Below are 26,155 nucleotides of genomic sequence, written 5' to 3' on the forward strand. Positions count from 1 at the left end.
AAAATGTACCAGCCACACCTGCCTCTGCAAGCACTGTCTGCGAAACTGCTCTGGACATCCAGCCACCTAACACGAGGTTTTTCCCCCGTGTCTTACCCAATAAATTCCTGAGCAGATGCGAGTTTTAAACCCGCTGTTGTATGTGTTCGTACACTCCAGCCCGCGGGACACAGCGCTCCCCGCCCGCATCCCAGGAGCGGCCATCGCTGAGCGCCGGCAGGGGCTCTGTCCGTGTCACAGGGAGAACGCAACAGCTTCAAACGGCTGTCTCTGAAGGCCTGGCCAGTGCCGCCACAGCTCTGCAGCTCCTCAGAGGGACACTGGTCTCCCCTCTTGGAGAGCGCACCCGGGACCCATAACCTCCCCAGCCCTTCTCCTCAGGAGCCAGGCAGAGCGCACGCGCCCGCCCCGTCCAATCCGCTGCTCCGGGCGGCTCGCGCAGCGAATTCAAACGGCGGGCGGCCGTTGGGCTGCGTGAGGCGGGGGGGCGGCCCGAGGGGCTGCGCCCAGAGACATGGCGACCCGGGCGGGCGGCCCGGGGCCCTACCGAGCCACGCAGCTGGTGAGAGCGGGGTCCGGGCGGTGTGTGGGGAGGGTGCGAGAGAGGCGGCTGGTGCCGCGGCGCCCGGATCTCGGCGTTACGGTTACGACACGATATTGACTCTTCTGCCCTGATGAGACCGCACCTGGAATATTGTGTCCAGTTCTGGGCCCCTCCGCTCCAGAAAGACAGGGAGCTGCTGGAGAGAGTCCAGCGCAGGGCAACAAAGATGATGGAGGGAGTGGAGCATCTCCCGTATGAGGAAAGGCTGAGGGAGCTGGGGCTCTTTAGTTTGGAGAAGAGGAGACTGAGGGGTGACCTTATTAATGGTTATCAATATGTAAAGAGTGAATGTCACGAGGATGGAGCCAGGCTCTTCTTGGTGACAACCAATGATAGGACAAGGGGCAATGGGTGCATACTGGAACACAGGAGGTTCCACTTAAATTTGAGAAGAAACTTCTTCTCAGTGAGGGTGACAGACACTGGAACAGGCTGCCCAGGGGGGTTGTGGAGTCTCCTTCTCTGGAGACATTCAAAACCCGCCTGGACACCTTCCTGTGTAACCTCATCTGGGTGTTCCTGCTCTGGCAAGGGGACTGGTCTGGATGAGCTTTCGAGGTCCCTTCCAACCCCTGACAGTCTGTGATTCTGCGCCCCGGCAGGTCGGTTGGATGTCCGGTGTGGGGCTGTGACTGCGATCCCTGCGGGGGTCGGAGCTGGCTCTGCCCCTCATACCCGCCCCAACCGCTGTCCCTCCCGAAGAGAAGCTGCTAAATTAACGTATGCTGTGATTAAGTTACAAAAGATGTATCCATCATTAACCAATTGCTATGATCGATGCTTTCTGGCCACCTGCAAAACCAGGAGATATTTCTCAAGTTTTAGATCCTTCTGCACAAAGATTGACAGAAGACTGAGTAATACATGGTTTAGAAGCAGAGTGCTTAGTGTGTATTTAACTAATGTATTTTAAGTAAGAAACTAAACAATTATAACTAACACCATTGATTATTTCTTAGTGTAGATGTATGTCAAAATTTTGGAGAATTGTAATGCATATGCTATAACTATGTGAATATAAGCAATGCAAGAGCATCTGGTCTTTGGAGCACTGATGGAGGATGATCCCCAGTGCTGATAAAATAAAGAATGTCACTTAACAGCATAATTGACTCTGTTGCTAAGTTTATTTATTGGTTTCACGCTGGGTAAGTGGCCTCAGAGCCCAGGCAGGGAGAGTGACAGTGCCCTGGTCCTTGAGAACAGTGTGACAGCTCAGGATGAGAAGCCTGGTGATGAAAGTATGCCATCCTATCTAAACAGGGAAGGAAGAAAATACTTCATAATTGGCATTTATGTCCTCTGACAGCTGGATTTATCTTGTCTCTGAGGGCTACTCCAAATCTGAAGGCGGTGGGTTGACAGTCCCTGAGGAAACAGTTGGTGTATATGCTGGGTATGCACAGGCTGGGGCAATAAGGCTCATTTGTGAAACTCTTTCTGCTTTTAAAGTTAAAGAAGAGTGAGATAAAAACCTCAATGACATACTCATGTATTTTTTTAACCAGAAATTTAATGTTTGTTTATTAATGCTACTACATTATTTAGTATAAATATTAATATTTGTTAGTTTTAATGTTGAGATTTCATTCATACACTTATTAACATAATATTGTTTTAATTGATAACTTACATTGATCAACTTCAGGCTTTAACCTTGCATTCTTTCCTGTTTTGTCTCCCATGCAGTGGAATGAAATTACCAAATATTTCCGAGCAGGCATGCCGTTAAGGAAACACAGGCAACATTTCAAAAAGCATGGCAGCTGTTTCACTGCCTCGGAAGCTGTGGACTGGCTCCATGAAGTGTTAAGGACTAACAGCAACTTTGGTCCTGAAGTTACCAGGCAGCAGACTGTTCAGTTACTGGGAAAGTTCCTCAAGAATCATGTAATTGAAGATATAAAAGGGAGATGGGGATCTGAAAATTTAGAAGACAATGGTGCGCTATACAGGTACTGAAACAACAGAGCTCTTCAGGTTGAAAACTTTATTTAAAAACCTTACTGCTCAAATTCTCAAAAGTATCTTGCTTCGGGTTGATCACTTGGGCCAAAAATTAATTGCTAACACTGCTTTACTTGGCTCACTGTTTTACTTTGCCTCGCAGTATAGACCGTACATCCTGTATGCTGAGGGCTGGTTCTATGCTTTTCAGCTTATAGTAACTCTGTGCTGTGTTTACTTCTGTCCATTTTACTGAAAGTCTAAGTGGGAAACAGACCCTCCCTTTAGTTCTATAACTGAAGGAATTAATGGCCCTCACTTCTCAAATTCTGCTCTTAGTGTAAATATCTGTATGTCTTTAGCTTGTCTTTGGAATCAAGAAAGGCAGCCCAAAGCTAATTTACAATATGATAATGTTAAACAGCATTGTAAATAAAAAAATTCACTGTTTTTCTTCTATTAATCCTATTAATTACAGGTTTCCATCAACATCTCCAGTTAAACCTCTGCCAAGCTCATGTCCACAAAAAGAGAACTTGGAAAACTTACCTAGAGACAAAGAAAAACTTTTTAAACTACCACATTTATCCAGGAGAACTTTTAGAAAACATGAATTACTACAGTCTCTGGTAATAACTTATGTTTTGTACAGAATTACAGTTGCCATGCATTTTTGTCATAAAAAAAATAAAACTAGCAGCAATCATCTTAAGAGGCTTGTTTATCTTATGGTGTAAACCACTCACTTTCAGGAAAATTTAGAAAACCCAAAACCTGATACAATAGAAGAAAATAAGGAAGATGCACTGCATAGGAAGGAAATAAGCCAGGAATATGTGCAAGAAACTTGGAGAAATATCATTCTACTGCAGTAAGTAATTTATTATAAAAAGCACCTTCTCATGTATGTGCTTTGTGTATGTAATGGTCCAATCAAGCTTTTGGCTTGCACATTTTTTTGGATGTTTTTGAAATTCTTTTTTAAGTTGAATATTTTATTGTTTACATATTCTTTTCAATTTAAGAAATCCATTGAAATTTACTGGTGCTGGTGTTAAAGTATATTTTAAGTACCATAGATGCTCTTTCTTACTGGTTTTTGGTGTTTGTCCTGGGCAAATGTCTGTCCTCGAATAGTCCTTCTGGAAGTGAGAGTTTATTAAACTTATCAAGTGATGGGTGTTTGAATAGAATGAAAATAAGTTCTTTCTGTATCATTACAAGCAAACCTTTAGACAGCATCTGCTGTTCCTCCCCACAGTTTGCAAACCATCTTGGGCCTCCCGTCTCTGGACGAAGTTTTGCAGCCAACACAGATAGTTCCCGAGTACATCATCTACAACATGACTAACACGAGCAAACATGGTGTTGTTATTTTGCAGAACAAATCAGGTAATTTTTTTTCTGGTTTTGTTTAAAGTTTCTGTATGGTATCATTACAATCAACAATACATAAGTAAACAGGGTTCTTAGGGACATCATTTGGAGGTGGATTTGGCAGCATTAATGATTGGACGTGATGATCTTAAAGGTCTTTTCCAACCAAAATGATTCTATAATAATTACAGTAATATGTTTCATAGTCTGTCTTTATACTTTTTCCCAGAGTACAGTTCAGTGTATTTGTGTAGAAGGTTTTGTAGGTGTATTACATTCACTTTTACATTACACATGTGTAGCAATATTTAAAATTATTTTAAATTAAATCTTTTCTATTTAAGGTATTATTTAATATGTGTGCCATTATTTGTATTGGTCACTAAGTGTTTGGGCTTGTGTATAAATAATGTACCTGTTTGTTTATTTTAGAAGACCTCCCTCACTGGGTGTTGTCAGCTATGAAATGCCTCGCATACTGTAAGTCACAGAATAGCTTTGAATTTCCAGGAACCTATTTTGAGGGTTCAAAGTGAAATACACTTGTATGTTAAGATCAATTGTGATGTTTCGTTTTGGAAGTTCAAATAATCTAAGTGCCCTGATGTGTGGAGAAGCCCTGAAAGCAACTGTGTAAGCTTTCAGTGGAATTGTGCTGTCCAAGGCTGTGAAAAAGTTAAGCACTGGGTTTTATGAAAATAATTCTTATTAACAAAGAGGCGGGGAGAAAACTTCCGTGTTTGGGCAAAACCAGTGTGTGGTTTTTTTCTAATGTAGTTTTTCAGGAGTAAAGGGACTTTCCTTTTCCAGTTTCAGGCTTTGAGCTGGACTAACACAGTTCCTACATTTCATATTAACCTGGGGAGGCCAGTTCACAGGATACCAGTTGGATCTTTATTTGTCTTAAGAGAAATCAAACAAAGTTTTTCAAAAGGTTTGAGATGAAAGCTTGCTTGTATAGTCAGCTTTATAGTCTATTAAATTTGTCGTGAGACCAGAAAGAAGAATTGCACTCATTTGTTCCTAGATCCCAGACTTGGAGTACAGCTCCTCCGGTTCCTCCTTCTTGCCTTCCCCACCGTTTTCTCCAAACTGTCTTCAGAAACACCTTATATACCAAACCCTGTAAGACACCTTTTATAGTTACAGTTCAGCTGTGGAGAACAAAGACCTTAATGTCTTGTGAATCACTGTGTAGTAGATGAGATGGAATTTTAAAGTCAGATATTTCAGCTGGTAAGCATGTTTTGTGACAACTGCACTTTCATTGTCTGCAGACTGAGAGTCAGTCTGCACTCATCCCTTGTTTTGGTGTTAATGTATGAAATATCTGAAAGTGGTTACAACTTACAGAACGGTTACCTAAGGCATCAGTGTTACCTGTACTTGAGCAGCTGATTTGGAACTACTGGGAAAGTATTTACTATGCAGTAATATAATCAACCCAGGTGCTCACACACTGAGTGGAAAAAAAAGAAGTACTTTCCCACTGAACCTATGAAGTTCAGTTTCTAATGGCTCAATCAAATGTGGATTCTGCTGCTAATAAAGGAGCAGTTTTGTTCTTCAGTGTGTGCTCTGGCAGACCTGGGTGGTACTAATATCTCCTTTACACTGCCATTGATTTTTGTGAAACTTCACAGAATCTGTTTTTGAGGCTTCCTTTGTCAGCTGTATTTGAAATTGTTACAAACAGTACAGATCATGAGTAAGTAAACTTTGCATGTTTATGAAGCAGTCTTTGAAAAAATTCTAGAGAAGCAGAGGACAGCTAGACTGACAATTAGACTGACTCTATTTCTTTTTTAATAAAACCGCCTCTTTAAATGGCTAACAGACCATGCTGGAGATAGGTGAGTGCCTCTCAAATGGAAGCCGAGATTGAGCTCTTTATGTGTGTGCTTGCCCTGCTACTTAACTCTTGCCCTTATTACTGGCAGTCACCTTCGTTAGCTCCCCTCAAAGCCATACTACCTGTAACCTGGGTGTTTATATCCGCATATATTTCTAGCTGTGGAGTGGAACCATGGTAGGGCTCTGTGCAAGAAGGTTAGTGTGACTTCACAAGTTCAGTTTGCAGCATCTGCTCTTGTGAAAATGACCCTTGGGTTTTTTTTTTTTTCCAACATGACCCTTTTTCTTCAGCTGCATTCCCAAATACACAGAGCCTCTTACCTGAAGAGCATTCTTAGGAAAAGCAGGACAGTGAAGAGCTTGGTGAGGGGACTTAAACCAAAGTGGAAAATGTAGCTGAGCACTGGTCTTTGAGCATTTCAATGCCTTAATTCCCATGTCAGTCCTGTATTTAGAACTAGCAGGTCTTTATATTCCTGAGATGAAAACTGCAAGCGAGCTTGCTGGTTTTTTGAACTCTCAATTCTGCATTTGAGTGAATTAGTTCAAGTGGAGATTTTATCTCTGCATCTGCCAGCTGTACGGTAACCAAATGATGAAGGTGGTAGGTACTTTGCACAGTGAAAACTAAAAATACACTGGCAGGGGAAATACTGCTTTAGTGTATTTTCAGTGTAGTGTGTGCTTATGTGATTATGGATTATAGTTTGATCATATCAAAAGTTAAATTTTCCCTAGTTCTTTGTGTAATTAAACCTGCCATCTCCTAATTCATTGGAATTGGCTTTGTAAGTCAGTTAATTTCACTTGTAGGAGTTCAGTGGAATATAATAATGTTATGGTTAAAAGAGCTAGAAAACATCAAATATTTGTACCAGACCTCTTTCATTCATTCTTTTTCTTGTCTGTAGCAACATGGTCAAGGTTGATTAACTAGATATCATAGATAATTGAATTGTTTACCTGTCCCCTTCTGAAGAAAAGATCCGCAATGGGAGTAGTGGTGAACAAGACTTCCACTTCAAAACTGGTCTCAGCATGAGACTCTTGATCTGGGAGCTGGAGATTCCTGTGGGAGAACTGGGATTAGTTTGGAAATGAACGGAAATGCTAGAATCTTGTGAATTATTTTGCTGAGGAACCTAGAAAGGGCATAAATGAGCTTTGATTTATATTCCTGATGGGGAACAGCTTGTTGGAACTAAGCACAACTCCTCAGTGGGTATACAGAATATTTTATACTATTTTTGCTTACAAGTGGTACAGTGCTGAATTAAACAAAATATTTGTATAATGCTGACATAATTATTTTCTTGTGAAACGGTAATTCCTATAAGAACAAATTTATGTTGTTTTTTTAATGTTTTTTAATAATGGAATTGTGAGAGTCCTTTTATTAATTTTCTCTTTTCACCTCTTTTTAGGGCCTAGAAATAATGACATGAGCCAACCAACTTACAGTGGGTTTGAACGGGATGTATTCAGAACAGTTGCTGATTACTTTCTCAATCTCCCTGAACCATTACTTACTTTTGAATACTATGAACTTTTTGTTAATATTTTAGGTATGTATGAGCTTAGAAATCATCAGTACAACCTGTAAGTTTATATCAACAGGGGAACAAATCTAATTCAAAGCAGACCTTGATGCTGTAATTTAAATGGCAGGTTGAATCTGAGGAAGATCATCAATGCTGTCAATCTGTAGTACAATATTAATTGAAATGCAGTTCTGTCTCAGAATGTCCCATAGCAATTGCTGTCTGAGCTAACATTCTAAATATGCATTAACCATAATTTTTAAAAAAATGTGCTCTTTCCTGCCTGTTCCTCACTATTGCAGCCTGTTACCGTTGTTCTTGCATGTTGGTTGCAGTTATCTTGGATTGCTTTTGGACTGAGCTAAAAACCTAAGGGTTTTACTAACAGAGTCAACTACGTATGGGTGTCTTACATTTGTTGTCTTCTCTGTTCAGTCAGCAGCTTGCTTTCTGAACTTGTTCATTTTCATACCACTTGCATCTTAACTTATTTTTCATTTTCTGATAGTTATGTGTGGCTACATCACAATTCCAGATATAAGCAGAGGAAAACATTCTGCCCAAGATGAGGAACATAACCCACAACCTTCAAAAATTCTTCACTTGAACTCTTTCAAGTCAACTGAGTGTCTTCTTCTAAGCCTCCTTTGCAAAGAGCCTGACAAAAAAAAGAAAGAACATGAAGCTTCCAGAAAGTCTTCTTCAGAAGAGCTAACTATTCAGAAACAATGCACAAAGAAATTGCAGCAATATCAGCTGGCATGTAGACAAGGTAGTGCCAAAAATCTAATAGGGGGAAGTTGTCAAAATCTTTCAGGTTTCAGGAAGGAACAAGATCCACCTCGAATATTTAGGACAAGATGTTACTCTTTGGAAAGAATTGGAGATACTGCTTCAAATGTATGTAAGAAAGGAGAATCTGATTCCCTTGGGCACAGTGATGTGAACACCACCCTGGGCACAAGAAATCGAAAGCAATCACCGCTGTCTGAGCATAAAGCTAATTCTGTGTTGGAGCTTGGGTTTGATAACACGTGTCAAAACCAAACCCATGCTATCCGGAGAGTGGCTGCCTCAACTCTCCAGGATCAAGAGCTGCTTAATGAAAATCTTGGGTCGAAGCAAATATGCAGGTCTCTGAGTTTACTTGGCAAGAGGAACTCCAAAAGTTGTGCCAACATCAATGTACCCGTTGCTGAAATCACAGTAAAGCCAAAGCCTCAACTTTGTGGGCAAGGAAAACCAAATACCTCTGGTGCGGACATCAGGACGGAGGTTTCCGATATCACCATCAATAAGAGACGCTGTAAAAGTACCACAGAACTCTCAGAATTCTCTTTCACTCACTCTTTTATGTTGACTGGCACGCAAAGTAAGATGGATTTCTAAAGCATGTTGTATTGGCTTATTGTGTTGTCTGACTAATCTCTGCTTCCTTAATCTTTGGCACTGTTGCTCGGTTTTTTGATAACCGTATAACATGATCTGTGGGTTTTAAGAAAAAAAAAATAATTCTGCTACATTGTGCTGCCTAAGGGGAGCCTTTCATTCCTCTGCTAACAAATCATAGCGTGTAGTATCTTTAGAGCTTGAACTCGATGTGTCAGCATTCACCTTTCTGTTCAGGTAAGTGATGAGGAATTCTGACCTAGACACTCTCTAAGAGTGGGCAGGGAGTTTACCCAGCCCTGCCTCTTGGAGGAGATGCATTTTTCTGGACTTTGAAACGCATTTTTTGGAAATACTTCCGGGAATAACATTAGTGTCACTCATTAATTGTACTAGCAGTTGACCACAATGAAGCAAGTTGAAGGTGACCACACAAAAAAAAGTCACATAACATTATCTATCATGTTACAGCTGATTTCTATGTAACGTAGATTATCATTGAAAATAATAACTTTTCTTGTACCGAGATAAAAATATCCTGAAAGTTGGTTCCAATCTTAATGACAGCTGTCTTTACAATTAACTTGTAGATCTCCTTCAGCCTCATTTAGAAAGAATTGCTGTTGAAGCGCTACAGATATGTTGTTTGTTGCTTCCACCACCAAATCGTAGAAAGATTCAGCTCCTAATGCGTATGATCGCTCGGATCAGTGAAAACGTTGATATGCCGCGGCTGCACGATGCGATGGGAACACGTTCTTTGGTAAGAAAATCATAAGTGCAGCATGTCTGTTTTAACATTGTGGCTGAAGTAATGCTGAGAATACCCACAATATTCTGTACTTGAGGTTCTTGTCCTTGCAATTAAATAGTCACCAACGCGCAGATTTTTTGTCACAAGAATACTTACAAAAATCTGACGTGAAGCAAGTACTTTTTTGTGTCCATCCTAATATATTTCAAATATTGGTATTGCTTTTGTTTACTTTGAGAGAAGAAGGGAAATAATTTCTTAATAGAATGTGAATGACTGCTTAGTCTGATTTCTGACCCAACTGCCATCTAACTTAACAGGTGTTGGCAGAGAGTCTGTAGAAAACTTTTCTTGGGCTAGTGTTTGTGTATGTGAAGTTGTGACAAAACCAGTTTCAAATAAGTGTATTCTGCCTGCTGAGTTTAAAGATGAGCTTCAAAGTCTGAATTTAAGCTTTCATTGGAATTACTAAATACTTTTGTCGAACAAGATTAGATAAAACAAAGTAACCTGCAGATGCTAATTTAAAATAAGCTTGCTAAAAACTGGAAATGTAGAAGCTGTAAAAATTATTTTAAAGCTATTTAAAACTGGATGTCGGTTAGGCTGCCTCTGCAGGTTTTTGATCATCTCACTTGTCTCAAGATGGCTAATTGGACATCGTTCTACAGAGGAAGGCTTACTACCTTTCTAAAAATACATATTTCATAACTGAAAGTACTGTTCAAAAGTGTGCAAGTCTAATGTTATAAGAAGTTACTTTTATTTCAGATAAGAAAAAAATTATAATTGGTTTTCCTCCTCTCTTGACCAGTGGTGCTGGCAAGAGGCTGCAGTGCCAGTTGGTACTGGGGGTTTTGCTGCTACCACTGTGTAGACTGGAAAGAAGGCAAATCCCCCTCGACTTCTTGAACTAACGATCTGCTGAACACTTCCAGATGATACAGACCTTTTCTCGGTGCGTGCTGTGCTGTGCAGAAGAAGTAGATCTCGATGAGCTGCTTTCCACGCGGTTGGTTTCATTTCTAATGGACCATCAGCAAGAAATATTTAAAGTACCGACTTACCTGCAGGTTGCAGTGCAAGATCATCTGGAATATGTGAAGATGTCTCAGGTTGGTGGCATGAGAGAAGTTTAAATTCATTTGCTAATTGCAGAGTATTTGTTACTTCTGAAACTGGGATGGGAAAACTGCAAATAAAACACTGTTTTGAATGCAGAATTGTATTAAACTGTTGGTGTAGTCATAAATAGTAGCTACGTTATAAAGTTTTGCAGCTTATGATGTTGCTTTAAGTTAGTGTGCTTGGATATTTGTTAGCTTCTTACTGAAATAGTGATACATGATAATTTGCAAATACACCCCTTCTTCAACTTCTGTTTCAGTGCAAATATCCAAAGGAAGAAATTTGTGCCATATTACCAACGTATTCATACTGCAAGCAAATAACTCCTCAGGAGTTTGAAGAACAAAAGGTTTCTACCTCTCAAGCTGCAGTGGCAGAGCTCTTGGAGAACATTATCAAAGATAAAAACTTGTCTGTGAAAGACAAAAAGAAAAAGCTAAAACAGGTAAGAAGCACGGTGGATAATTCTTCTAATTCTGACAAGGCCTTTGAGGGAAGGATCTCAGTCCCTGGGACAGACCCAGAGCAGACTGGAGACAGAGGAATGCTGGGTTTTTCCCAAAGAACTGTTAGGTGTATTTGGATTGTGTGCTCTTATTGGGGTTTTTAAAGACAGTGGCTAATACTGCATTCCAGGCAGCAGCAGCAGCATTCAAACGATGATTTGAAACCCATGTAATATTATCCTAAGACTCTGCTTTCTGTTCCATCATGTGTGATAGAATTACAGCATGGTTTCTCATGCACTGGCTTTACAAGTTTATCATTAAAATGCTATGGAAAGACTTAAAATCAATTATTGATAAAATCATCAATTTTTGCTTTAAGGGGTCAAGCTCTATCTGTTCTCAACTCTAAACATTCTTTTCTGAGGATTTAGCTTTGTGTTTTGTAACGTGTATATTGCTAAGATTATCTGGCACTTCTATGGCCTATTACTAAAGCTAAAATACAGCAAATCTGACAGGATTTAATACTTGAGGGTTTTTCTTTTTTGGAAAATCTTTGGCAAGCATTTCTGAGCAATTGAATAATGTTGTACTTGTCCTGGAATATCCTAAGCGAGTCTTGTGACTCAAATTTGAAAAAGGAGCTTTTCGGAGCAAGTACATTTTTCTCTTTGCCCCTCTCCCTGCTTCTGAAATACTGACTTTCATACATGTTGTGAAAACTCTCTGGTCCCATAAAAGTGAAGGCTGGACTTTTAAGTTCATTAAAAGAGTAATTAATTACAGTTGATTTAAAACTTGGAGGAAACAAGTAGTAAAGAGTGGTACACAGCAGCATGTTAAGCAGATGAAGTGGGGAGGAAGGAAATAAATCCTCTAACAGTAAAACTCGAAGTACATACTCACACTCTTGATGAGTTCCCACTGAAGTACAGCTCATACTGTAAGGACCACATGTTAGCAAAGGTTATTTTTAAAATTCACAGAGCTTTACGATTGTAGTCCTGTCATTTGTGATAAATTACAGCTCTTCAGAGCAATTATTCAGTTTAGATACTTATAATTGGGGAAAACTAAACATGTGGCACTTTTTAGAGGGTCAGGTCCAACTTGGGTTGTCACCGGCAGTTACCAATGGTGTCGTGTTCTATAGGCTGAATCAATCAGCAGAAAGCCTTGGCTGGTGCATAGATGTATTTACCGTTATTCATTCCTTCCTGAGACTTTTCATAATAAAGGGCAAAATGTCAGAAACATGTCTCTGAAGCCAGGTATTTTTGTTTAATTGTATATCTGCAGGAATTGAAAAATCACTCCATTGGTTGAGTAGTAAGCTCTCCTGAGAGATTACCTTCCAAATATGCTGAATTTTGGCTTCCATGTAGATAAAACATATTTATTGTTCTTGAAAGCCAGCTTTCCAAGCATGAACAGAATATCCACTGATGCTGCATTGATGGTGCAGTTCCATGTGGGTGCTGCCTGGCCTGGCTGGGGGGGACAGCATTGTCCTGGTCACAGCAGCTGAGATTTCTTGGAAATAAAGTGAGACCAGAAGCTTTTCTCATTTCAACAGGAGATAAAGTGCCTGACAAAGCTTCCGTTTGACTCATTGCCAATAGTTGTGCTGCTCCTGCTGGTCCACATCCTTACCAAGTGATTCCTGCATGGCTGGAGGTTTTGGTAGAGTCTATTTTATTTTATTTTTGCTTTTGTGTTTTCTAGTTCCAGAAGGAATACCCTCTAATCTACCAGAACAGATTTCCAACAACAGAAAATGAAGCGATGCTATTTGAGAACAAACCAACTATCAAACAACCCATGCTTAGCCTAAGGAAACCAAGATTTCGTAGCCTAAGATATTAATCTCACTGCACTTCAGCTATTTATTTATTTGATGGATGGACGTATGAATGATTTACCACAGGGCACGTGTTACAGAAATTTGAATGTGGCTGTGTGTGCAAAAGGAAGAAATGTTTACATGGACGCTATGCTGAAACGTGCCAAAACTTTTATTTTGGTGCAGATAACTTTTGAATGATTGCAAAGAGAGAAATAAATATTTATCTGTTTACAAATTATTACAATATATTATGCTCAGTAACATAAATGTGAAAATGAGCATGAAGCCATTAGTAACCAAAAATTTATATATATGGTTTTCATACGGAAAACTAATAATATGCGTATTATTTTTTAAATGGTCAGGAATTTGTGCCATTTGTTATAGTTTGTGTAGGTTAAGTGTCTGTATGTTGTGAATAAGTGCCTTCTTTATATTCTCAAAATATTTGTCTTTAAACTAAACAATGTTCTCTAAATTTGGGACTAATTTAAAAGTTGGTTCTGTCATTTCCAAGGGAGCTGGAAATTCACCATAAATAAGATTATCTGATTCCATACAATACTTGCATTCAGCTCATCTGTAAAATTCACATAAGCTTTTGTATATTAAAATTCTTAGGTATGTTTCTGACATTCTCATGGGAAATTTATTTTGGATCTATTAGTATACATATCAAAATGCTGGAAGTGATGGATTATACACCAAGTGACAACAAATAGAATCAAAATACACTGGATTTCCCTGTTTTATCCACAGAGTTAGAGGTTTGCTTATTAATGCTGGTGGGGCCAAAGAGTATAAATCTGTGTATTTCTCTGAGAAAACAATTCAAAGTAAGTGTTTTTGTAAGGAAGTCCTGGTTTAATACTTAAATTGATGTGCTGACGAGGGGAGCAGGTGCTGGGGGAGGGTGCAGCTGAGAGTGGGGAGATCAGCAGGTAATTAATGCAGCGAGTATGTTAATTTGCCATTAGGCAGCTACAAGTCCTTAGACAAAATGAGGCCACAATGTAAAATGTTGCTTCTAGATAAGTTTTAAACTATCTGCCTATTTTGGCTGTGTTTGCAGAAAAATGGAAGGGCTGTACTGGAAGAAGGTACGTTTGGAGTCCAACTTTGTTTTCACTTGAAGGTTTTATTTATTAAGCAGTTTTGTGCTTATGGAATCAGATATTTTGGAGAGCAGTTTTTCCCTCATGTCAGCAGTTCCAATGGCTTTTACCTTGTTTGGTGGTCTGAGTTCTGAGCTGAGCCACTAGAACAATAAACTGGATCATCATTGCACCTGCACATCCAGACCCTTACAGTAGTTTTTATAAAACCATTGTCAAAATTAAAACAAATCTCAACTACTCAATTCTTTACCTGGTTTGGGAATCTTTCTGGCATCTCATGGGTCTTGTACAAGTTCATGTACTATGTCACATCCATTGGTGTTATGAATGAATGTCTTATTGGAGGATTGTCACACTGATATTTGACATTTTAGCACATAACTGCAACTGTGAGACTGCACTTCAGTTCTCTCAGGCTGTTCTCCCTGGAAAAATGAGGCAAAACCACCTTTCCATTCTGCATCTGACAGAAAATTGTACATAAAGATACACAATTATATATATATGAAATCAGTCTTATAATCAGCTTTATGGCTGATAGCTTTCTGATAACTGGGGTATATCTAGCACAATACCTGTTTTGCAATATATCATTTTGCTCTCTTCCTTAGGAGGAGGAAGGCTTGGTAAATAAGAACCAAGATGAACCCAGTCCTAACCAGTATTAGTGATGCTTTAATGTCCTGTAGATAACGCTTGTGTGAGAGGTGACAGATGTTCATCCTCTGTGAGGCCTGCTAGTAAAACTACTTTGAAAAATCCAGTACCTGCCTGAACTTGCTTCTCATTTTTCTCAACGTGTTAAACTGTTGCGTAAATGCTTTATTTATGTATGCGGTCCAGTTAAGTAACCTATTCGAGAAGCTCACATTTATAAGGATTTAGCTTTCAAAGGACTGCCCTCATTATTCAGAGTTCTTGATCCATGTTATTTAATGTTGCCTTCTAACGTTTTGACAGATCTTAGCAAAAATGTGAATAAATAGACAGACTGACTAGCTGTGGGACAATTGAAACATTCCAACTGGAATGACATACAAATTTACTTTTAATCTGAACCTTTCTTTGAGCTATCATTTTCTCTTGGGTGAAATTTTTTAGTGGAAGTTTTTTAAATATTTATATATAAATATATATATATATATTTATATATTTGTACTGCAAAACCTACAGTTCTGTAGGCGACCAGTTAATCCGAGGTGAATTTTCGGTGTCCTGTAACGTCTTGGTTGTGTCCAACGCAGGGTAGCAGAATTCCCTCCGCTCTCAGTGTAGTTTGATCTGTTCGCTCAGCAGTGGCCAATGCAGGTGTGACCACAATGGGCTATTTGGGTTTGGAATATGTACTCACTGTTTTGCAGACACTGACCCAAAAGTCTCTTTTGCTGAAGTGTTTTTAGCTGTTATTTGTGATTGCCATCTGCAATACCACCAGGTCTGCTGGAAATCAAAGGTAAATAAATTAGTTGCCTCTCTTTCCTGCACAAAAGAAGTGGGATGAGATGCTGCTATTTTTGCTTAGTAGCACCTTTTGTGCTAATTAGCATCAATAATTCCTTTTCCAGTCATATTGGTTGTAAGGAAGAATGGTTTTATGACACATTGGCAGGTATATGCCATCTCACGGTGTCCTTGGTGTTGGTGTCACACCAGAAGTCCCTGGTCTAGCGCTGGCTGGTGTGTTTTGGCACCTGGTGATTCCAAGAAAGCAACTGATTATGTGGATAAAATATTAACAGCTGAGCTCAGCATCAAATCCTGATGCGACCATGTGCTTCAAATTTAACTGCGTCTGGGCAGCAGACAGAAGAGGCAAAATTAAAACTTAGAGAGGAGCAAGAGAAAGAATGATAGAAGAATTAAAGAATCGGCTCTCTGCCTCCTGAGCCACTGGAGGAGGATGCGGCCTGGGAAGATGTGTCACCATGGAAACGCTGAATTTTCATGACATCAAAGATTAGGACACTGCTTTGGGTCCTTATCCTACAGATAATTAAAAATTTCCATGTTATTGGCACTAAGAGGCCTTGGGTTTGCACTCAAGTTGATATTGTATATATTTCTCGCTGGGCTGCTTCCGTGGACAAATTACCATATAATTAAGGTTGCTTGATATGGAGAGTTAATGGGAGGCTTCAGCCAAGGAGCTCAAGAACGCTCAACTTGTGATCTTGGTTTTGAGTTAGAAGCCTTGAATGAACCCTCAGTCCTAAAGGAGACACTCTGTCTAGTAAAGAGAAAAAAGAAAAGAAGACATAAAAAAAGGAAGCCAACCTTTCACTGAATGGTTGTAGTAGCAGATCAAACATGGGGACTATTTAATGCTTCATTTTCTCCTTTCACCACAGTTTTGAGCACTGGAGCCCCCCTTCTGTTTGTGTGGGAGGAGGACCTGAAGGTAAATGGAATTCTGAAATGTTTCCATCCTGTACCATGGGCTACCCGTGAGTACAGAGCGGTGATCTTTAAAACCTCGTTAATCTTTGAAATTACTCCTTACAGCCCCATTGTTTTCATAGATGTCTGCTCTTACTAGAGGTTGTTTCTTAAAGTGATCTTTGGTTGTCTGCATGTAAAACAAACGATCAAGTCTGATGTGTTTGAGTGTGTAGGGCTGTTAACACCCTGTGTAAAAAATATTCCGTTAGTGCATTAGATTTCAGGAATCTGCCTTGTGCAGCAGCTGGAGCATCCCTGGTGCCTTCCCAGCCGGGGGGAAAGGTAAAGCTTTAGTCTTGCTCTCCTTGGACCAACACATTAGAGCTCGCAAAGACAGAATTCCACAGAAGCCCAGGATGGAGGAAAAAGCGGATGACTGATGTGTACAGGAGGCAGGAATGATAATAAGTGACACCGTCACCTTATCTCTCGGTCGGTGTTGGAGCAGGGAAGGTTTCCTATGGCGCAGGGCACTGGTGAAGAGTCAGCAGCTGTGCCAAGTGCCCGGCATGTCACCCAGCACGACTCCAACACGCTCCATTTCACTCCTTTCTGGGTTGTTTTCTTTTTTTTTTTTTTTTTTTTCTTTGTAATTACTTCTGCTTGGGAAGAATTTAGGTCTCAGAAAAACATTCAAAGCCCTTTTTTGTGTGAACAGCGAGACAAAACCTCTCAAAGCCCCTGGAGGATTTTGGTGCTGAAAGCCCACTCTGTTCCCGGGGGGTGTGTGCTGGTGGGGGCGGCTTTGGGCACAGGGCTGCCCGCAGCAGTGCCCCATAAATACCCCTCACACAACTCTCGCTGTGCGCTCGGCTGCCAGAGAGGAGAAAATGTACAACCAGTGAGTATCTCTGCAGGCGTTCCCGTGCAGGAGCAGGTCAGCGATGGCCATCTCAGTGCAGCGCTGGCTGCTGTGGGGTTGGGGGTCTGTGCAGGCTGGAGGGGGGCTCTGTTTGGGGGTGTCTGTGCGGGTGTGCCCCCTGATTTGGTTGCTGGGGGACAGGATCACCGCTGGGTACCAGGGGATGCTCTGTGCTTCAGAGAAGAAGGACGGTGCCTGTGTCTGGTGTGTCTTCGCGGACTTTGCAGTAGATCAAAAATGGAACCTGAAAAATAATTCTTCTTTGCTCAAAATAAAAAAAAACTGCTTATCCAAGACCTGGGAAATACACCTTGGATTTGGCTTCCTGATTGGATGTCCTGAATTTGTCTGTGGGGTGCAGGTGTCCTGTCTGTATTCCCTGTTCCTCCATCATGTGCTTGGGGTTTATTTTGTTCTAGGCAGCCCTATCATGGCTGGTGCTTCTCCCTCCTGACCTCTCAAGTTATTTGCAGGCAGCAGATCAGTCTATCCAGAAGCAAAACCCCCTCCCTTGGGGGGTGGGTTCCAAAGCCACCCCAAAATCACAGAAGGCTAATGCCAGGTCTGCTGCCCCTTCCAGAGTGGAGCATCCCGCTGGAGGCTACAAGAAGCTCTTTGAGACGGTGGAAGAACTGTCCTCGCCGGTGACCGCACATGTCACAGGTGGGTCTGAGCTCCTCCTGCCCAGAGTTTGTTCTCAGGAGCTCGTGGGCAACCAGAGCTCAGAGGTTTTGTAAGGGCCAGAAGTGGAGGTTGTAACAAGGCTGGTGTGTTTTGGGGTAGAGAAAGGACAGGTCGGTTGGGTCATCTTCAGACATTTCAATATTGAATGTCTTGGTCTACAGGAGGTGTGTAGGTGAAGGATACTATAAAGAGTTCATGCATGTTTAGAAACCAACTTTAATAAACATGCAAAAAAAATGGTGTGACATTTTGTTCTCTCTGTTGATGCAATAAGAATGACTTGCTCTGATTTGCACGCACCAACGCCGCGTGTTCCGCAGGCAGGATTCCCAGCTGGCTGCGCGGGAGCCTCCTGAGATGCGGCCCCGGCTTGTTCGAGGTGGGCGCAGAGCCCTTCTACCACCTCTTTGATGGCCAAGCGCTGCTCCACAAGTTTGACTTCAAGGAGGGGCACGTTACCTATCACCGAAGGTATGTGCCAATTTTCCAAGAAAAATAGCAAGGCATTTGCTCAACTCTGCTCTGCTGCCCAGCACGTGGGAGATGCTGGTTATTTCAAGTCAGTGCGGTTATTGGAAGAGCTCTGATGGTGAGATCACTGACACAGGCTGAAAATAACTGAAACTTACTCATAGTTAGCAGAAATGCAACTTTTTGCACAGATTATAAAACATCGGGGAGGGCAGGGAGGGCTGGATGCAGTTGCAGCCAGTGACAGAATTACAACCTCTCTGAAAAATGAGAAGTGTTTCTGTCAGAAGCTGTCGGCTCTCAGATGTTCGGCCAAATCACCGTGTTTCCAGCCAGTTCAGCTCCCCCGGATATCTCCTCCTGGGGATGCAGTTGGGGAGCAGCTGCTGGACCCTACGTGCTCCAGATGCAGCGTGAAGCTGGGGGGACCTACAGCTCTCATGAGGCTCATCACAAGAATATTTACATTTTAATTGCACAGCCCATTGTGGGTTTACAGCTATACCCGTGACTCGCCTTCTCGCCCTGCCCAGGTTTGTCAGGAGTGACGCTTACGTGAGAGCGATGACCGAGAAAAGGATCGTGATCACGGAATTTGGCACCTACGCCTACCCAGACCCATGCAAGAACATCTTTTCCAGGTACCTTGGGGCTGTGGATGTTGCAGCGATGTCCTGCGGTGCTTCCACTTCCCCTGACTGCCTGCCCGTTTTCTCTATTCAGGTTCTTTTCATACTTCAAAGGTGTGGAGGTCACTGATAATGCCCTCGTTAACGTCTACCCCATCGGCGAAGATTATTATGCCTGTACTGAGACCAATTTTATAACCAGAATTAATCCAGATACGCTAGAGACCATTAAGCAGGTGCGTCTTTGTAGTGCGCTTCTAAACAGGTGGAGGAATAAAACTAAAATGAAAATGTTTAATAAAAGCCTCTTACAGCAAGGTGAGAGTTGAGGTTTTCCAGGGAGGTGATGCAGAAATCAAACCAGCCAGGAGGGTTAATGAGAGCAGAGTCGGAATGAGCTTGTGAACCAACCCAGCGCTGCTGCTCTGAGTGATATTTAATTAGGAGGTGATGGGGTCTGCATCCTCACACGTGGGTTGGCATTTGCAAACTGGAGCTGGATTGCAAAGTGGACGGTGATTTGGGCTTAGAGAAGAGCTTTCCATGGCTGAAGCGAGATTGTACGGACCTGAGGCACTTTGCAGAGCTGGTGACCTCCCATCTCCTGCAGAGAAAGCTCCCGACTTGCTGCATCTTCTTCCCCAGGTGGATCTCTGTAAATACGTGTCCGTCAACGGGGCAACGGCTCATCCCCACGTTGAAAACGACGGGACAGTTTACAACATCGGCAACTGCTTTGGCAAAAACTTTGCGCTCGCCTATAACATCATACGGGTTCCTCCACTTCAGGCAGGTCAGTTAATCCCAACCCTGAGCGAACTGAGAACATCTTCTCCCATAAATCATTTTTTTATCCTTCAAATGAGTTTTGTCATCAAGTTACACTTTCTTAATCTTCTTTAGATTTTATCCTTTTTTTTAGGTAGGAGAAATGTTACCTTAAAAACAATTTATTTATGTGGTTTCTAAATCATGAACCACCTTTGCGTTAGAAGCAGAAACTTGCTGAGTAAACACTACAAATAGAGACTAAGTAAGTGGAGGTGAAACCCTCCCTAACCCCTCGCCTGTCCCGTTCCAGACAAGGAGGACCCGCTGGACAAGGCAGAGGTGGTGGTGCAGTTCCCTTGCAGCGACAGGTTTAAGCCATCTTACGTTCACAGGTGAGGTTTGGTGGGGCTGGGACCAAGGTCGCAGCTCGGGACGCGCCTCATGTGTACCCCAAAGTGTGTCCCTCACAACGCAGCTGCTCTGTCCCCGTGTACTCCTGCGAGCACACCACGGTGGGATGGCCATGCACAGAGTCACTGCTGCTGTGTGCTCTGGAAAAATGGCACACGGGGCTTGTTCTCACGTGTAATCAGTGACTAAAATTAGGTGATATGCCAAAATCAGCATGTTTATATTCCTGTCACTTTAAGTGATGATCTGCATGATCTATTCAGTGCTTAAGATGAACTGCTACATGGGTATTGTCCAAACTAACTCCTGTTGAGCTTGGCCATGTTTCAAAACAGCTTTGGGCTGACCTCAGATTACATCGTGTTTGTTGAAACGCCAGTGAAGATCAACCTCCTCAAGTTCCTCTCCTCCTGGAGCCTTTGGGGAGCCAACTACATGGACTGCTTTGAGTCCAACGAAACCATGGGGGTAAGTGGCCAGTCATACCAAACTGGGCTGTACTGGGAGGTCCATCACCTCGGTTTAACCTTCATTTCTCTGAGCGCAAACTGAGCTGCTGCTGGCTTTTCAGGTCTGGCTTCACGTGGCAGAGAAAAAGAAAGGCAGGCTCCTCAACATCAAATACCGCACCTCGGCCTTCAACCTCTTCCATCACATTAACACCTACGAAGATAATGGGTTTCTGATCGTTGACCTCTGCACCTGGAAAGGGTGAGTGTTGGCGGTGCCAGAATGGGGCTGGCCAAGGGTCCTGAGCACACCAGTCCCTGCATTGAAATATTTGCACATGGTGACACACAGACTATACAGCGTGGAAGTTACCCAGAAGTGCAGAGGATGTTTGAAGCTCGTTGTCCATGAAAAAAGTTATTTTTATCTTTAATAAATGTGACCACTGAAGGGCTGATGCTGTTTCAGCTCCTGGGGCTGCAATGAGCAGGCTCTGGGTGAGGTTTAAAAGCTGCATTTGTGTTAACACAGAGAAATGTGGCACCAAAACGGTGATGCCAGCCCCGTGTTGGCTGCACAGCCGGGATGCCTGAGCTGGGGTGGTCCTGGCCGCTGCCATGGGTGCTCGGGATGGAAACCAGCACTTGCCGGGTGTTCCTGGCGGGGGAAGCAGTGCACACACACAGCTCGCTCCTGCCAAGGACTCCTCTTAATCCATTGAATTTTAGGGGAAAAAAAAAAGGTGCATTTGAATGCCCTCACTTGCAAGTGACACCTTTGTTTCTGTCTGTGACCCTGGTTCCATGCAGGTTCGAGTTCATTTACAATTACCTCTACTTAGCCAACTTAAGATCAAACTGGGACGAAGTGAAGCGACACGCAGAGAAGGCACCGCAGCCCGAAGCCCGCAGATACGTCCTGCCCCTGAACTTCGACAAGGTACCGGGGGTACCGGGTGCCCTCCTCTGCAGGGCTTATGTTCGAGCATCGCTAGTGCTCTGCCTGACCCCACTTAATTAAAATTACACTCAGAAAATGGGAGCAGCAGCCATTGCCAAGCATATCGGTGTTCTGTGCTTGGCAAGGCTCTGCTGCACATCACTGCCTTTGCCCTTCAATGCAGCTCACAACACATCTCTGCAAATGGGGTTAATTTATCTGTGGGATTTCCTGCACTTGGGGTATTCCTGGGTGGAGACAACTCAGATCCTCTGCATGGATTCTAAATGAAAACAAAGAAAATACATTCAAATCTAAGCTAAAAGATCAGTAAAATACAGGTTTCATGTCAGTGGAGGGTGGTGAGAAGCTGCAGCAGCACAAAAGGAAGGGCCAAAGCTTGCTTAGATGGTTTGGCATAATGAAAACTTTTCTCCAATTTACAGAAAACCAGAACTGTTCACCCACCTCATCATTTGGCCCAACACTTAGGGGGTGATAAAATAAAATTCTGGGGTGCCAGCCAAACCACCAGCTCCAGCTTCAAACAGACTAAGAAATTTGTTTCTCCGTTTCTCTTGGGTATTTTTCTTGGTCCCAGGCTGACACAGGCAAGAACTTGGTCACGCTGCCCTATACAACGGCGACGGCCACGCTGCGCAGCGACGAGACCGTCTGGCTGGAGCCAGAAGTGATTTTCTCAGGGCCGCGCCACGGTGAGATGAGGATCCCCAAGCACAGCTCACAGCAACGCCAGCACCCCCTGCACCCACCAGTCCTCATGCATATGTGTGTTGTTTTTTTATTGTAGCCTTTGAATTTCCACAGATCAATTACAAGAAATACTGCGGGAAACCTTACACGTATACGTACGGGCTGGGGCTGAATCACTTTGTCCCAGACAGGGTAACTATCACCGAATGGGTCTTTTACATGACCTTCCAGTTTAAGGACAAGAAAGAGTATTTCTGAGATGTGTTTTGTTTTGTTTTTTCCACCTTTAGCTTTGCAAGCTGAATGTTAAAACCAAGGAGACGTGGGTATGGCAGGAGCCGGATTCATACCCCTCAGAGCCGATCTTCGTCTCCCACCCGGATGCCCTGGAGGAAGATGACGGTAAATACCTCATTTATTTTAGTCAAGGACACTGTGGCTTTGCTGAGTTTAAGAGCCAGCTCTCACTGGTTTATAGTGGCAGTTTCATACTTCACAGCCAAAATGTGTCACATTTCAGAGTGAAATTTCATATTATGTGTTCCCAGTTCAGGAAAGTGAAGATGCAGGAGCTTGAGTCCTGCTGAAATGAAAAGGTTTTAAGCTTGTTTTTAAAAGCTGTCTTTAACTGAAGTAGACAATGCACATTTGAGGAATATGTTTAAGTCTCTCTCACTTCCTGAGACTTAAGCCTCTGCAAAAAGCTGAGTTAAACTGGGCTCTGTCACCTTCCCAAGGCTGTGTCTGATGCCATCACAGACTGTGAGGTTGTTCCCACGTCACCTGCCATGACTGACCCACAGAGCACACAAACCTAAGATCTATGATGTCCCATCCCTTCCACACAGGGATCCAGATCCAGAAATGGAGATCTTGTAGCATTAAACCCGAGGAGCAGAATTCTAAAGTAACTTATAAAGTAATTCATAATATTGAAAAAAATGAGTGGACAAATTTGAGGTATATATTTCTGTATGTGATGTTTTCATCAGCCCCTGCAATAGCTTTTCGCAGTTCCTTTTTCAGAATAAAAACTTTATTCCGTTTTAGAAAGAAACTCTGAGGGTGCTACGGTGCCACGGCACCCCGGGTGGGCAGGCTGGGGATGGCGAGAAGCCAAAATAGCATGAGAAAGAAATAAATCATCTCGGTCTGCTTCAGAGCCGGTGATTATGCAAAAATAATGGGATTTACTGGCGTCCCGTGTGCGCGTGGTTTTGTTTTCTCCCTGCCAGGGGTTGTGCTGAGCATCGTCATCAGCCCGGGCGTGGGGCCCAAACCCGCCTACCTGCTGGTCCTCAACGCCAAGGACATGAGCGAGGTCGCCAGGGCCGAGGTGGAGATGAACATCCCTGTGACTTTCCATGGAATCTTCAAAAGGGCCTGACCTGACTGCTGCCCACAACACGTCGCGGTTCCTCCGGCACAGGCTCCGTTCACAATCGCTCGCATGACCTGAATTCCTTCCACAGCACTTTTTATTTGTGTGGCTAATTAATTAGGATTGAGCATTTCAATTCAGGTGTTTTTCAAATGCATTCTTTGGCATAATATCCAGATGTACGGTGCTGAGAACACTCGTACGGTTAAAACGACCGAAGGTTGGGGTGGTGGAAAGGAGTTTTTTGTTTTTACAAAGTTAAAGTTTGTAGCTGCGGCAGAGTTAAAAATGCAAGAAACAGCGCAAACTCAATACCTGCGCACATCCTAATGTTATGTACAACAGTCTCTGTGCTCAGTTATATGCCTTGAAGAGGTATATTTTAGTCTAGTATTACAGATTTAAATCACCTCCTGTCACTCCTTTAGTGCCCTCAGAGCAATCCGGGTGCAGACGTTGCACAGCTGCTGTGGAAATCTGACCTGGCAGGCGGCAGTTTGTCCTTCACCAACTGCGCCCACCAGCTCACGTGTTTTCTCTTTCCCATTTCATTGCTTCAAGTGCAGTTTCTTGAGTTCCGGGTTTCATACTTAAACATGAATATGAAAAAAATCAGGTAATTTTTACGGCTTGGGATGAATTTTCTTCCTTACTGTGCTATAGACTCTCAGTTTCTTCCTTTTCACCAAATAAATTCTCAACTAATGTAATCGGAGGCTATGGTTCAAGATACAAACTTACTGCTAACAGACCTAAAATCCAGGATTCTTGTTTGTCTGCAATGGTTTAACATTTTTATTAATGGTATCGAAGAATGAGAAAATCATTGACATTAAAGATTTCTAGCACATGGTGCAAACTTTAAAAGGCCGATTATTTGAAAATGGCTGCAGTCACTCCGATGGCAGGGACACAACCTGGTACTTCTGCTGTTCTATCATCTCTAAGAACTGCGCAATTACCTAATTAAAAACAAAATACACTATAAGCAATAGTCCTCCGAAATAATAAATTAGTAAATCCTACTAGTGGTACATTCGTTTCATAATGTATTTGTTCTTACTTTTTGCAAAACAATGAAGGTTTATAATGAAACGCTGTCAGCTGGAGCATCAGGGAAAACGTGTCAGTGTCAGGTGCTGCTGGGGAAAGGGAAATGGAAAGGAAGAAATGTCCACAGGGTCCCAAAGTCACACAGAGACCACTACATCACTTCAAAGTCACTATGGTAACAAGAGAATTACTTTTGGAACACCGGGAAGTTATTTTGCTGTAAAGCTCCGGTGAAAATACATGATGTGACAATCCATTTCTGTTACCACACAGCTATGCACCCAGGACTCCCAATTGCAAATCAAAAATCAGCAGAACATCCAGCTCTTTCCCATCCACCTTTTTCTCAGGAGTCATCGTTCTTGGTGTCCTGTGACAACAGACACTGAGAATACAGACCTGGTTTTGGTCTTTAAAAACAAGGTATTTTTCCTTATTTCACTGCTACTGGAGCACACGCTGTTTTTTAAAAGCCTGTTTAAAGGAAAAAAAGTTCCCCCAGCAGCAGTGCTGGAATTACAATGCCATGTTACTTTTTCCATTTCAAACAGTTATATCTAGCTGCGTGACACTCCCACATATATAACCGAATACCACCAACCTTTATAATAACTCATGTATTGTTTCTAGTGGGGTTTTTTTCACTACGTGTTTTTCAGTCCTTAGGGACTTCAGCCACATAAATTTAAGATAAAGCAAGTTTCTTCAAAACTGAATATGCTGAATTCTCTACTATATTTGAGAATTATTTCACAAAGTTAGAGTGAAATTTGGCTCCTCCTAGGAGGACACATTCTCCTGCAGCAGTTTTTACCAGAGTTGGGTCAGCAAGGGGCATTGTACCAATTTTATCTGTTATTGCAGCTTCTTTTGCGGTGGTTGGAGCGTTGCACAGGAGCCACACACCAAGGCACAAAGGGCTGCTGTGGGGGGGAACATGGAAAGGGTAAACCATCACCTTTGTTTCAGAAACGTGCAAGAGACTAAATCGCAGCTTGGGAAACAATGAACCAGAGATATAAACACCAGCATGAGCAACAATGCTGATTTTGAGAGGATTTGTTGTTTACTCTGCCATAACCTAGTGATTTGGTGCTTTTCCATCACAGTCACTAAACACCGATCCTTACAGCTCAAATCTTCTGTTACGTGAGACAGGATTTCAATCTCTCCCAAAAAGAAAAGCTGAGCTTTAGGGATTTTTTTTGCTTGTTTGGGAGTTGTTCCCAGAATCTGTATTAGAACAAAACTTGCTTCAGATCCCTGCTGATCACAGATAACACTTGCACCTCAAATGACCAGGGGGATTCTCATGGCAGAAATTACCACTTCATTGTAGAAAAC

General features: G+C 42.3%; 2 protein-coding genes across 3 annotated transcripts; both read left to right on the plus strand.

Moving 5' to 3' along the window:
* The first annotated feature begins 366 nt into the window (after positions 1-366).
* DEPDC1 (DEP domain containing 1) lies at positions 367-13,524 on the plus strand. 2 transcript variants are annotated; one of them, XM_065071931.1, is made up of 12 exons: positions 367-562; positions 2,294-2,559; positions 3,030-3,180; positions 3,304-3,422; positions 3,813-3,943; positions 4,361-4,408; positions 7,207-7,347; positions 7,832-8,695; positions 9,303-9,475; positions 10,405-10,581; positions 10,854-11,039; positions 12,769-13,524. In XM_065071931.1, the coding sequence occupies exons 1-12, from the start codon at positions 515-517 to the stop codon at positions 12,907-12,909; spliced, it is 2,445 nt and encodes an 814-aa protein (XP_064928003.1). In that variant the 5' UTR covers positions 367-514; the 3' UTR covers positions 12,910-13,524. The 2 variants fall into 2 exon arrangements, with proteins under 2 accessions (XP_064928003.1, XP_064928004.1); XM_065071932.1 differs by lacking the exon at positions 7,832-8,695.
* A 3,688-nt stretch (positions 13,525-17,212) lies between these two features.
* Positions 17,213-24,790, plus strand: RPE65 (retinoid isomerohydrolase RPE65). Its single transcript, XM_005498947.3, has 14 exons — positions 17,213-17,287; positions 17,889-17,971; positions 18,313-18,463; positions 18,997-19,104; positions 19,187-19,328; positions 19,738-19,885; positions 20,174-20,255; positions 20,610-20,742; positions 20,846-20,985; positions 21,534-21,663; positions 22,265-22,379; positions 22,475-22,569; positions 22,668-22,779; positions 23,613-24,790. The coding sequence occupies exons 1-14, from the start codon at positions 17,277-17,279 to the stop codon at positions 23,762-23,764; spliced, it is 1,602 nt and encodes a 533-aa protein (XP_005499004.1). The 5' UTR covers positions 17,213-17,276; the 3' UTR covers positions 23,765-24,790.
* The last annotated feature ends 1,365 nt before the right edge of the window (positions 24,791-26,155 follow it).

Source organism: Columba livia, chromosome 8 (assembly GCF_036013475.1).
Source record: "Columba livia isolate bColLiv1 breed racing homer chromosome 8, bColLiv1.pat.W.v2, whole genome shotgun sequence".
NCBI classification, from domain to species: domain Eukaryota; kingdom Metazoa; phylum Chordata; class Aves; order Columbiformes; family Columbidae; genus Columba; species Columba livia.